The sequence below is a fragment of the Microcaecilia unicolor genome, chromosome 3 (assembly GCF_901765095.1).
Source record: "Microcaecilia unicolor chromosome 3, aMicUni1.1, whole genome shotgun sequence".
Lineage (NCBI taxonomy): Eukaryota > Metazoa > Chordata > Amphibia > Gymnophiona > Siphonopidae > Microcaecilia > Microcaecilia unicolor.
The window spans coordinates 306,675,288-306,689,452 of NC_044033.1; the positions used below are offsets into that span (position 1 = coordinate 306,675,288).

Here is a 14,165-nt window from a genome sequence, read left to right on the forward strand (position 1 = left end):
CTGGGGGTGCCGCGGCGCGCGCCTGCTCTGAGTTCCCTGACTTTGCGCGTTCGCTACAGGTTACTTCCTGTTCCGGGTCAGAGCAAGGGAGCTGCAGCGAACGCGCGAAGTCAGGGAACTCTGAGCAGGCGCACGCTGCGGCACCCCCCCCAGTGGCGTGCACCCGGGGGGGTCCGCGCTGCATCGGGGGGGGGGTACTGCACTCGGGGAGGGGGACTGCGCTGCATCGGGGGGGGGGTGCTGCACCCGGGGGGGGGGCGGGGCGCCGCCCCGGGTGTCCGCCCCCCTAGGAACGCCACTGAGATAGCACCAGCGTTTTTGCTCTCAGTTGTTTTTATTCCATGCAACTTTGGAGGCAACATTTGTATATGTCAATTTGAAGACCCTTGAGGAAGGCCTTTCTGGCTGAACACGGACCAGTAGGGTCCTAATAAAACTATTTTGGTGCTCTTACTATCGGTTTCAGTCTGGTCCTTTTGGTTTCTTCCGTTCTTCTTGTGGTTGCTCAAACTTAAGGCCCACCTCTTTGCCATTGCTTTTGACTCCTAACCTCTACTCACTTGCCCTGTCCTTTAGCCTCACTTATTTATTCCCTTACCCTTAATTGTTCTGTCTGTTTACCTGTCTTATCTAGATTGTAAGCTCTTTGAGCAGGGACTGTCTTTTTGTGTATGGTGTACAGCGCTGCGTATGCCTTGTAGCGCTATAGAAATGTTAAATAGTAGTAGTAATATAATACATGTAAACTGCTTTGGCAGTATATCAAATCCATGACCATTTGCTGACTATACATTTAGGGCTAGATTCTATATATGGCGCCTGAAAAATTGGCGCAGAAAAAAAATACACCTAGGCATATTCTATAAATTTAGGTGTATGTTATAGAATACGTGTAAATTTCTGCTCAGAATATAGAATATGCTGAGCGCCCATCTGTGTGACAAAATTTAGTTGCAGGCAGTTACACCAAGTAAAACTTGGTGAAAAATCCCAATGCCTAAATTAGGCGCAGACCAGGTGTATTCTATAACAATGCGCATAGATTTGAGAAACGCCCATGACCTACCAATGACCATGCCCATTTTCTACTATGCAATTTAGAATTTACGCACATCATGTTGCAGAATATACTTAGACAGTTGTGTGTGCGTGTAAATTCTAATTAATGCCAATTAGTGTCAATAATTACTTAAGCAGAAATTATCAGCACTGATTGGCTTGTCAACTAATTAAATTGTGCATGCAAATTTGGAATATGACTGGATTTACGCATTGGACCTTATTTTGCGCTATAAGTCGTGCATATATAATTCTATATATGGCGCTGAAGGAAAAACATAGTTAGCACTATTCTATATACCTCATCTAAAGTTAGGCACGGTTTATAGAATACAGGTATCGCTCATGCCTGCGTCTAAAATTTAGGAGTAGCCATTTACACCAACTAAAAAACCTGGTGTAAACGCTCATGCCTAACTCAGGTGCAGATCGGGCATATTCTATAACAGTGTGTGTAAATTTTAGGGATGCCCATGACCCGCCCATGCTTCTCCAATAGCCACGCCCCATTTTTGCAATCCACGTTTTAGAATTTACATGTACCACTTTACAGAATATGTTTAGAAAGCTGCACGTGTAATTCTAATTATGCCAATAATTGCTTGTGATTGGCCAATTATCAGTGCCTACTGGCTTGTTAATTAAGTTGCACATGCAATTTGACCGCACTGCCATATTTGCGCACAAAACTTTAGTCGCCATATACAGAATTACCCCCATAATGGTGCTGGATATATAGGAGTTGATTCAAATTCTGTGGCTGTCATTTTAAAAACCCATTGTTTGTGAGGTTTAAATATTGGCCTGCTTAATAATAATACTAACAGCATTCTTCACTGCTGAATATGCAGTTCCCAACTGGATCTCCCCACTGTTCCCACATATCCTAGAGAATCTCCCCTTATGCTCTCTCTCAGACCTGTTATTTGTGTCTTCATTCCTCAGCCGGATTGCATGTTACGTAACCATCTTTCAGAACATCTCCAACCTAAGGGATATCTTCTACAAGGAAATGAGCAAGGTGCCCTTTCATTTACTTTTATTTTCATCAAGTATAGACCGGCTTAGAGATCTCTTACAAAGCAAGAGATAGGTCTAACTTTCTATCTTCTTGTATTGAAAGTGAGTTCCATATGCTGGAGTTGAGGAGTAGCCTAGTGGTTAGTGCAGCAGACTTTGAGCCTGGGGAACTGAGTTTGATTCTCACTACAGCTCCTTGTGACTCTGGCCAAGTCACTTAACCCTCCATTGCCCCAGGTACAAATAAGTACCTGTATATACCATGTAAACCACTTTGAACGTAGTTGCAAGAACCATAGAAAGGCAGTATATCAAGTTCCATTCCCTTTGGGATTCCTCCACTCATTCCCAACTGTGTATCACTGAAAAGAGGGTGTCTAATTTTGGCTATGCTCATAAAAAGTTATTAATCTGTGCTTCCAGTTACATGATCATATAATTTTGGAAGCTGAAGCCCCACCATGGTTAGCTATGGCTAGGGTTGTAGTGTCACCATGCTCACAAACTCGTCCAATTTTTCAGCTGTGGAGAATTAAAGTTATCATGGACGCCAGCCTTTCCAACATAACTCCTTCCTGGAGGACAAGTTTTAGCTTTCTTAGTCTCCTCAGAAATAAATGAACATGGAAATCTGTGTTTAGAGATGTGAAGTTTAATTTTTTGTATTTCTTGCAGCTGAACCATGACTTGTATGACATGATGAGCAAGCTGGAGAAGCAACACTCCAACAAAGTGTTTGTTATTAAGGGAGTAAGGTAAAGCTCTGTTCCCCCCCCCCCCCCCCCCTCCTCCTCCGCTACAGGCTGGCTCCTAAGTTGTACAGATCCAGAGGATAATTCTATAACAGTGTGCCTATATATAGGAGCTTGGAGGGCACCTATATGATGTAAATTCTTTAAAGCATGGCTTCCCAGTCTTTTTGTGTCCATGACCCCCATGATTGGTACCAAATAAAATTGTGTGACCCTTGGAGGTGCAGAATAAATGATGCATCTATGGAGTGCTCATTTGTCATGTCCCCAAACTTAGATTTGATGACCCTGTTTGAGGTCCCAACCCTCAGTTTGGGAAGCTGTGCTATAAAGGACACAGGTGCCTACTTTCCTTATAGGATACTAGCATTGTAATAAATGTAAAACTAATAATAATAATATGTAAGAAAATGGGAATGAACTAATATATTTGTTGAATTACATTAACCTGCACTGTAAGGTTTAAGGACATGTGCTCAGAACATAAAGACCATATATTTAACTTTAAAATGTTTATTTACAATACAGGTAATGTAATAATGTTAAAAGAGAGGCGGTTTTTAGGAATCTTTCACAAGGGAAATGTGATTTACAAGATTAGAAAGTATGAATTATAAATTATGCCTTTGATGGAGGCTGCTGGTTGGAGTGATGAAGGAGGTCCTTGCTGGAAAAGAAGTCTTTTTGTTGCAGAGTTGTTGTTGGAGCCTGGAGAGAGACTTATCTTGGATGTGTGTGAAGTCCAGCAAGGTCCATGGTCCATGGAGGTGCAGATCAGGAAGCAGCAGAGAGGCAAGAGGTAGAGCGAAGAGAGAGAGAACTGAAAATGTTCCAGGCTTTTTATAATTTCTTGTTGGACAATAGACTGAAATCAGGTGGGGTGTACTCGATCCAATGAAAACGCAGGGATAGCTGAAAACTGGTTCCATCTAGTTTTGAGACAGAGCATGGTAACTGGTCCCATGTTTTAATGACATCATAAGAGTTTCTGTCTGGACATCTGCTGGTAGTGACAGGATTAGGCTTTTTTGTTGTTGTTGTTAGACTAGATAGATAGATGGCCTTTTCAGTCTCTGAGTCATTGTCTAGTGTAGGTGGGCTTCTTGTCAGATTAGGTGGAGTTTCCCTGTCTTTTGTTAACTCCAGTCTCTGTGATTGCTGTGAATATGCAGATTTTTGTTCTTTGGAGATGTGTTGATTGACTGTAAGTATCTACTCGGCTAGCTTTTGTTATCAGTAGTCTCCAGGAGGAAGCGGAAGGTGAAAGCTAGACCAGTTTATCTGATTCTATTCCAATAAGTCTATTATATATATATATATATATATATATATATATATATATATATATATATATATATATATGTTTCCAGCAAAATCAATAACTCTGACAATTAAACTCATTTCATGCTACAGCATAAGCAGGTATATGAGTGTGCGCGCTGTTAGCAAGAGCACTTGCATCAGCTTAAATACTTTAATGTGTCTGCATAAAGGGGAATCTCACCCAGGCTCTGCCCATGTGTACACCTACCTGAAAAAAAGGGACTATATAAAATATGAATGTATTAACCAGGGGCGTATCTGGACTCTGGCGGTAGGGGGGGCCAGAGCCAGAGGGAGGGGGCACATTTTAGCCCCCCCCCCTGGCGCCACCGATCCCCCCCGCCATTTCTGGACCCCCCCGCCACTGCTAGACCCCCCCCCCTCGCCACCAATGACACTCTCCACCCCCTCCCGCCGCCGCCAACCCTCCCCCGCTGCTGTCACTTACCTTTGCTGGCGGGGGACCCCAACCCCCCGCCAGCCAAGGTCCTCTCTTCCATGCAGGCTGCGCCGCTGCAAGTTGCAATGCTTCCTGTTCTTCTGAGTCTGACGTCCTGCACGTACAACGCGCAGGACATCAGACTGAATTCCAAATTCTGAGTCTGACGTTCTGCACGTTGTACGTGCAGGACGTCAGACTCAGAAGAACAGGAAGCGTTGCAACTTGCATCCTGCACGGAAGACAGGACTTCGGCTGGCGGGGGCTTGGGGCCCCCGCCAGCAAAGATCGGCGACGGGTTGGTGGCGGGCGGGCGGGAGGGAGGGGGAGGTGGAGAGGGTCTGTGGTAGGGGGGTCCAGGGCGAAATCTGCGGGGGCCCAGGCCCCTATGGCCCCACGCAGATACGCCCCTGGTATTAACAGAATTGCGTTAGGCAGGTTTTGGCATTTACACATATATGTGAACACATGTATACCATTATTCTAATCATATGCATGTAATTGATGCACAAATGTTAGCATCTATTTTATAAAGCTGCATCCCCTCCCCTCAGTTCTTAATAAAATTTTCTTTTTCTCATGTCCATTCACCAAAGCCATAGTTCTTTCCATAAAAAAAGGAGTTAGCTTAGTAGGGTTTTAAAAAGTTTTGGATAATTTCCTAAAAGAAAAGTCCATAAGCCATTAGTAAGATGGACTTGAGAAAATCCACTGCTTATTTCTAGGATAAGTAGCATTAAATCTGCTTTACTCTTTTGGGATCTTGCCAGGTACGTGTGACCTTGATTGGCCATGGTTTGAAATGAGATACTGGGCTTGATGGATCTTTGGTCTGTCCCAGTATGGCAATGCTTATGTTCTTAATGCATTTTATCCCATGTGAGCTGCACCTATAGGCAGTGGTGTGCTGGAGCGGGCTCTCACGGGCTCGCGAGAGCCGTTTGTTAAGTTTTTAAGAATTTTGGGAGCCGGTTGTTAAAGTAGGCCTCCCCATGGCTACTTTAACAACTGACTCCCAAAATGTGGGTTTGGGCCCCCCTCCTGAATTCTCTTTTACTTTGCTGGCAGTGATGCTGGCCCCACCAGCCAAGTAAATAGACTGCTGCTGCTCCCTGCTCCTTGTTTCTGACTCTGAGCATCAGGCTGGGACTTTTCATGCAAGCGCAAGAAGGTTCCATCATGCTGCTCAGAGCCAGAAACAAGCAGCAGAGAATGGTGGCAGTCCATTTATTGGCTGGTGGGGCTCGGCAAAGGTATGCCTAGCGTGCCTGCACAAGGGAGGGGAGAGAGAGGCATGTATTCCCCCCCCCCCCCCCCCCGCAAATTTCAGGGCCGGCTATGCCCGGAGAGAGAGCCCGTGGTTAAAATTTTACCAGCACACCCCTGCCTATAGGTTCTATCCTTAAGCAACAGGCAAACACAAAGGTATTGTGTAGTCTGCATCTCATAACTATCTCAGGTCTAGTAGTGTATCTCCATTTTACAGAAGGAATTTAGGGCCTTTTTAGTCATGGACTCATTCCTCCTCTGCTCCTACAGAAGTTCCTCAGTCACTCTAATACCAAAGCTAACCTCAGGGGCAAGATTTCTATTGCCCCTGAGAAGTTACTGTGCAACTTAGAGTGGTTGATTTTCAGCAGTGGACCTGCAGAGGGTTCCTAAGGTCTGTTTGCTATGCTCAATCTGTTCTGCTGGCCATGACTCTTTCAAATGTGTGGCAGTGCTATTCCAACAACGACATACAATCTTGTTGTCTAGGAATATCACATACTTACATAATTTCCAGCCTTCAAAATTGTAATTTTTTAATTTAGGATTTATTTATTTATTACATTTGTACCCCACATTATCCCACCTATTTGCAGGCTCAATGTGGCTTACAGAGTGTTATTATGACATATTCATGAGGGAATAGTAGATATAGTCAGTGGTAGGATGAAGATATTTAGAGAAAGAGAAGAGGGTGTTAAGTAGGGTGATGTAGGAGGTGTAATTGGTTGTGTGGGTGGGTTGTATAGTGATTTGTGTTTTTAGAGGTTCTTTTTGTAGGCTCTGTTGAAGAGATGTGTCTTCAAGGATTTGCGAAAGTTATTTAGATTGTCCATGGTTTTTAAGGTTGGGGGTAGCGCATTCCATAGCTGTGTGCTTCTATACGAGAAGGTGGTGGCGTGTGCTTGCTTGTATTTAAGCCCTTTACAGCTAGGGAAGTTCAAGTTGAGGAATTTGCGGGCTGATCTCTTGGCATTTCTGGGCGGTAGGTCCACTAGTTTAGACATGTAAAGAGGGGCATCTGCGTGAATGATCTTGTGTACGATCGTGCATATCTTGAATTCAATGCGTTCTTTGAGTGGTAGCCAGTGAAGGTTCTCGCTTAAGGGTGTCGCACTTTCGTATTTGGTTTTACCAAATATGAGTCTGGCTGCGGTATTTTGGGCTGTCTGGAGTTTCTTGATAGTCTGTTCTTTGCAGCCGGCGTACAGAGCGTTACAGTAGTCCAAGTGACTTAGTACCATAGACTGTACCAGGGTGCGGAAAATGCTTCTCGGGAAGTAAGGCTTGACTCTTTTGAGTTTCCACATCGAGTAGAACATCTTTTTTGTCGTGTTCTTCACGTGGGTATCGAGAGTGAGGTTTCGGTCTATGGTAACTCCGAGAATCTTCAGGTTTTCTGAAATAGGAAGGGTGCAGTATGGTGTGGTAATAGTGGAGTAGTTGTTTGTGTTATATTGAGAAGTGAGTACTAGGCATTGAGTTTTTCCAGCATTTAGACGGAATGAGTCTGCCCAGGTGTGCATAATTCTGAGGCCTTGGTTGATCTCGTTGGTGATTTCGGTTATATTGTGTTTGAACGGGATGTAGATTGTGACATCGTCTGCATATATGAAAGGGTTAAGGTTGTGATTGGCTAATAGTTTGGCTAGTGGTATCATCATTAAGTTGAAGATGGTAGGTGATAAGGGGGATCCTTGAGGAACTCCGCATTCCGGTGTCCATGGAAGTGATCTTTCGGCATCTGTTATTACTTGGTAGGATATAGCATTGCTTACCATTCATATCAATAACAGTTAAGAGCATCTCTAATTTAATTTGTCTCAGCCAGATTCCATGGAAGATTATTCCAGGCCATTATTTTTAAAAATCAACAGAAAATAGTTTTGTCTTGATTATAGAGTAAATTTATCCCTGGTTACTTTTAGTTAGGAATCTATGGTGCTCATTTTCAAAGCATGTGGATATCTTAAAATGCCTAAAAAAAAAAAGCCCATCTATTAAAAATGTCCAAATCCTGATTTTGGAAAGTCAGAATTTGGATGCTTCACACTGCAGTTCATCCAAATAGCAAGGGGGCATGTTGTGAGCAGGTATAGTGAGGGCCCAAAAGTATGATGTCAAACAGGGATTTATGGATGGGAAGAAACGTCCATGTCTAAAAAGGACATTTTTATCTAAACCTGTTTCATTCACTTCCAGGTTACAAAAAGTTACTCTAATTGGCAGCTGATCACTGGAAGGATTAAGACATGACCCCCCCCCCCCCCCCCTTTTAATCCCCCAGTGGTTGATGTCCCCTTCTCTCTCCCCTGAAAGTAAAACTGGAAAGGAAAACCAGGCTGTAAGTCAGCTGCAGGTATTTATAGGCATTCTGAACAAAGTATTAAGCAGGTTAGAGGCCTGGAGGTTAGTGCAGTGGACTGTGACTGAAGCGACCCAGGTTCAAGTACCACATCAACTTTTTTTTAATTTTTTAAAAATAATTCTGAGCCTTCCAGAAACAGAAAAACAATTACTGTACATGAATATATAAGACATTTCCAAGCCTGAAGGCTATTGAAATGGTGTACATTCAGGTACAGTAGATATTTTTCAGGTCCTGGAGGGATCACATTTACCAAGGAAAGGGTTATACAGTGGGGGAAATAAGTATTTGATCCCTTGCTGATTTTGTAAGTTTGCCCACTGACAAAGACATGAGCAGCCCATAATTGAAGGGTAGGTTATTGGTAACAGTGAGAGATAGCACATCACAAATTAAATCCGGAAAATCACATTGTGGAAAGTATATGAATTTATTTGCATTCTGCAGAGGGAAATAAGTATTTAATCCCTCTGGCAAACAAGACCTAATACTTGGTGGCAAAACCCTTGTTGGCAAGCACAGCGGTCAGACGTCTTCTGTAGTTGATGATGAGGTTTGCACACATGTCAGGAGGAATTTTGGTCCACTCCTCTTTGCAGATCATCTCTAAATCATTAAGAGTTCTGGGCTGTCGCTTGGCAACTCGCAGCTTCAGCTCCCTCCATAAGTTTTCAATGGGATTAAGGTCTGGTGACTGGCTAGGCCACTCCATGACCCTAATGTGCTTCTTCCTGAGCCACTCCTTTGTTGCCTTGGCTGTATGTTTTGGGTCATTGTCGTGCTGGAAGACCCAGCCACGACCCATTTTTAAGGCCCTGGCGGAGGGAAGGAGGTTGTCACTCAGAATTGTACGGTACATGGCCCCATCCATTCTCCCATTGATGCGGTGAAGTAGTCCTGTGCCCTTAGCAGAGAAACACCCCCAAAACATAACATTTCCACCTCCATGCTTGACAGTGGGGACGGTGTTCTTTGGGTCATAGGCAGCATTTCTCTTCCTCCAAACACGGCGAGTTGAGTTCATGCCAAAGAGCTCAATTTTTGTCTCATCTGACCACAGCACCTTCTCCCAATCACTCTCGGCATCATCCAGGTGTTCACTGGCAAACTTCAGACGGGCCGTCACATGTGCCTTCCGGAGCAGGGGGACCTTGTGGGCACTGCAGGATTGCAATCCGTTATGTCGTAATGTGTTACCAATGGTTTTCGTGGTGACAGTGGTCCCAGCTGCCTTGAGATCATTGACAAGTTCCCCCCTTGTAGTTGTAGGCTGATTTCTAACCTTCCTCATGATCAAGGATACCCCACGAGGTGAGATTTTGCGTGGAGCCCCAGATCTTTGTCGATTGACAGTCATTTTGTACTTCTTCCATTTTCTTACTATGGCACCAACAGTTGTCTCCTTCTCGCCCAGCGTCTTACTGATGGTTTTGTAGCCCATTCCAGCCTTGTGCAGGTGTATGATCTTGTCCCTGACATCCTTAGACAGCTCCTTGCTCTTGGCCATTTTGTAGAGGTTAGAGTCTGACTGATTCACTGAGTCTGTGGACAGGTGTCTTTCATACAGGTGACCATTGCCGACAGCTGTCTGTCATGCAGGTAACGAGTTGATTTGGAGCATCTACCTGGTCTGTAGGGGCCAGATCTCTTACTGGTTGGTGGGGGATCAAATACTTATTTCCCTCTGCAGAATGCAAATAAATTCATATACTTTCCACAATGTGATTTTCCGGATTTAATTTGTGATGTGCTATCTCTCACTGTTACCAATAACCTACCCTTCAATTATGGGCTGCTCATGTCTTTGTCAGTGGGCAAACTTACAAAATCAGCAAGGGATCAAATACTTATTTCCCCCACTGTAGTAGGGTTTCAATCTGTGTCCCTAGGTTTACAGTCCACTACACTATGCACTAAGCTACTTCTCTGTTCTACAAAGATAATTGTGTGGCCATATTTTTGAAAATGATGCCAGACAGACATTCATGTCCCTAGTTTATTTGTCGTTCAAAAGTTGGACATTTCACTTCGGAAAATGGCAATTCATTTTGGACATTTTCAGTGCAAAAATGTCCATCTCACCACTGTAATCAAACAGGAAATCTAGATGTTTTCTCATTTGATTATGGCTGTGAGATGGCCAGTTTTTTTTAGATGTTATGAGCAGGACTTTTTTTTTTTTACTTAGACTTTTTTTGATAATGCCCCTCCATATGTTTCCATTCAGGATTAACTGCACTACAATGGGTGAGAAGTAAAACATGTGTTTTTCCATTCCAGTAACAGGCGTTCACTGGTGATCTCTGCTCCTTTAAGTCCTTCCAACATCTTATTTGCTGCTTCAGAGAACAGTCTTGATCAAACTCCCATCTCACCTTTTGCTATACGTTCCGATAATGACATGAATTCCTTCTCAACAGTCAAGGAAAACATACCTATATCTTCAAAACCCAGTGTAACACAGAATGTGGCTATTGAAGGAACCTCAGATAAGGAGACATCAGAGGAAAAAGTTATGGAATCTACCATTACTTCTGAGGCAAATTCCCTTCCAATGACTGAAGCAGAGCTCAAGGTTTGTGTCTCAGAAGGAAATGTGAGACCACCTTCTAATGATGCATCAATGGCAGAAGATGATGATGGAGAAACTAAAACTGATTCTCCCAAGACAAACATAGAGGGAAATTCTGAGGCTAAAGATTCATCTTGTGACCATACCACACAAATGGAAGTTCTTTCTCTAGATAAACACGAGGACAGTGTTGATGTAGATGTGAGAGCTGTTTTACTTAAAGAAGGAGAACTTACCGAGTCCCAACTGTGCAATGAAACTCCACCTCTTCAAGATAAGGTGGACCCAGGAGGATCTCCTCAACCACAAGATCTCCAAGATGCCTCTAGTCAATCAGAAAAGAGCAGGAAGTTAGTTGAGGAGTCAATTACAGTTGAAAAAGCAGTTCAAAGCTCATCAAGTCTTACATCTAATGAGGCTTCTCAGAGTACAGAGGGTGTCAGAAGTGATCCATCAGCTATACTAATGGCTAACAGCAACAAAACACAAGTAACAGCCATTGAAGGGGAATACTTCCAGCAATCCAGTAACTATGAGGATACTCCAAGCAGAGATGAGGGGGTGGAAGAGATCGGGCACTTCCCGGAAAGGATACCGAATCAGGTAACAAACAAAAATAACATAGTGGTGTAATTCAATCAACTTGATAAGCACTTTTTATTAAAATTATCAGAAGATCTTTTTTACATATCTGGCTAGACGATTAAGATGAAAATAGAGGACAGGAAGGATATTTAAGCATGGTTAAGCAAGCTGTGCAGGAATGTGGGAAATGTTCTAGTGCAGCAAATATTTTCATGAAGATATGGATTCCCTAAAAAAGGGACCAGTGTACATTTCACAGCAGAACACCATATTCCCTTAACTTAGAACTTTGGCTAAACTCATGCAGATATGTTTGTTCTATTTACACATTGCTTATATTTGTATATTTTGTGTTACTCAAACAACCTGTGATCTATGCTGCCCAGAGTAATTCAGATGCCTGCAAGGATCATGTAATCTTTAGTCTAACAGGTCAAATAACGCATATGATCCATGTCTGTTAGGCCCATTTGAGTCTCTGCTCTCATTCTGTAGCTCTGCATGTAATTTTTTAACCCTACTGGTCATTTCGAGAGATCCTGGTTATTATGGAAAATTAATTCTTACCTAATAATTTTCTTTCCATTAGTCCTAACAGATCAATCCAGAGACTTGTGGTTGTGTCCCTCTACAGCAGGTGGAGATAGAGAGAACCTCAGAGGTTTGCTATATGTGGACCTGTGCAGCCAAGTAAACCTCAGTATGTACGATACCAAAGCAGTGGAATGGAAACAATAGAAAACTCTCCTGACATTGTCAGACCAAATGCCCAAAATACTTCCACCACTTCCAAATGTATTTGTTTTTATTATTTAATCAAACGAAGGAACATTCAGAACAACGAAATCCAAAAAACCTAACCAACCGAAACAAAACCGCAGACAGTAAATCCAGGGGGGCCTCTGGATTGATCTGTTGGGACTAATGGAAAGCAAATTATCAGGTAAGAATTCATTTTTCCTTCCATAGCGTCCCACAGATCAATCCAGAGACTTGTGGGATGTACCCAAGCAGAAGAGTGAACGTATGGGTCGAAGCCCATGTAGCGGCTCTGCAGATATCTTCCAGAGAAACCAAATGGGACTCTGGATAGGACGAAGCCCGAGCTCGCATAGAATGAGCACAAATCTGCGCAGGGGCTTGCTTGCTCAATGCCACATAGGCTGAAGTGATGACCTCCTGCACCCAACAGGCTATGGTGGCCTTGGAAGCCATATGACCCTTCTTACTGCCTCCAAAAAGGACGAAGAGATGGCCAGAAAGACAAAATTCATTCATCACCTCCAAATACCTGAGAAGAGCCCGTCTCACGTCGAGGCAGCGAAGAGCCCGGAATTTCTCAGGGTAATCTTCCCAGCGAAAAGTCGGCAAATGCAGAGACTGCCCCAAATGGAAACGAGAAACAACCTTGGGCAAAAACGAAGGACCTGTCCTAATCGATACCCCCGCCTCCGTAAAACACAGGAAGGGGTCTCTGCAAGAAAGAGCCTGCAACTCTGAAATTCTCCGAGCTGAAGTAACAGCTGCTAGGAAAATTGCCTTCAAGGTATGATCCTTAACTGTAATCTCCGATAAGGGTTTGAAAGGAGGATGCTGAAGCGCTCTGAGAACTAGATTAAGGTTCCAGGATGGCAGAACTGGCACGTGCGGAGGACACAATCGATTTACGCCCCTCAAAAAACGAACCACATCCAGATGGGAGGCGATCAACGCCCCCTGAAGCCAGCCTCTAAAGCATGCCAGAGCTGCCACCTGCACCTTAAGAGAACTCAACAAGAGTGATTTCTGTACACCCTCCTGAAGAAACGTGAGGATAACCGATATCGAAGCTGAAGCCGCTTACAATCCCAAACTCACACACCACGAATTGAAGGTACGCCACACCCTAGCATAAGCTATCGAGGTGGATCTTTTCCGAGCCTGAAGCATCGTAGCGATAACCGTGTCTGGATACCCTTTCCTTCTCAACTTCGCCCTTTCAAGGGCCAGGCCATAAGACCAAAGGGGGAGGGATCCTTCATCACGACTGGTCCCTGCAGCAAGAGACTACTACTACTAATAATAATTTCTATAGCGCTACTAGACGTACACAGCGCTGTACACTTGAACATGAAGAGACAGTCCCTGCTCGATAGAGCTTACAATCTAATTAGGACAGACAAACAGGATAAACAAGAGATAAGGGAATATTAAAGTGAGGATGATAAAATAAGGGTTCTGAACAAGTGAATAAGGGTTAGGAGTTAATGGAGCTTGAAGTACTGGCTCAGGAAGTCTATTCCAGGTATATGGTGCAGCAAGATAAAAGGAATGGAGTCTGGAGTTAGCAGTGGAGGAGAAGGGTGCAGATAAGAGAGATTTACCCAGTGAATGGAGTTCCCGGGGAGGAATATAGGGAAAGATGAGAGTGGAGAGGTACTGAGGAGCTGCAGAGTGAATGCACTTATAGGTCAATAAGAGGAGTTTGAACTGTATGCGGAAACGGATAGGAAGCCAGTGAAGTGACTTGAGGAGAGGGCTAATATGAGCATAACGACATTGGCGGAATATTAGTCGTGCAGCAGAATTTTGAACAGATTTAAGAGGAGAGAGATGGCTAAGTGGGAGACCAGTGAGAAGCAAGTCGCACCTCGATAGCTTATGCTAGGGTGTGGCGTACCTTCAATTCGTGGTGTGTGAGTTTGGTATTGTAAGCGGCTTCAGCTTCGATATCGGTTATCCTCACGTTTCTTCAGGAGGGTGTACAGAAATCACTCTTGTTGAGTTCTCTTAAGGTGC

The 14,165-nt window shown here is 43.8% G+C and overlaps 1 protein-coding gene across 1 annotated transcript in view; it reads left to right on the plus strand.

The window, feature by feature from the left end:
* Positions 1 to 14,165, plus strand: part of BIN2 (bridging integrator 2) — a 96,608-nt gene that overhangs the window by 55,711 nt on the left and 26,732 nt on the right. Inside the window, exons 8-10 of the mRNA XM_030198278.1 lie at positions 2,005 to 2,080; positions 2,755 to 2,834; positions 10,511 to 11,405. Coding sequence (XP_030054138.1) covers positions 2,005 to 2,080; positions 2,755 to 2,834; positions 10,511 to 11,405 — 1,051 coding nt within the window. The remainder of the gene's footprint in view (positions 1 to 2,004; positions 2,081 to 2,754; positions 2,835 to 10,510; positions 11,406 to 14,165) is intronic.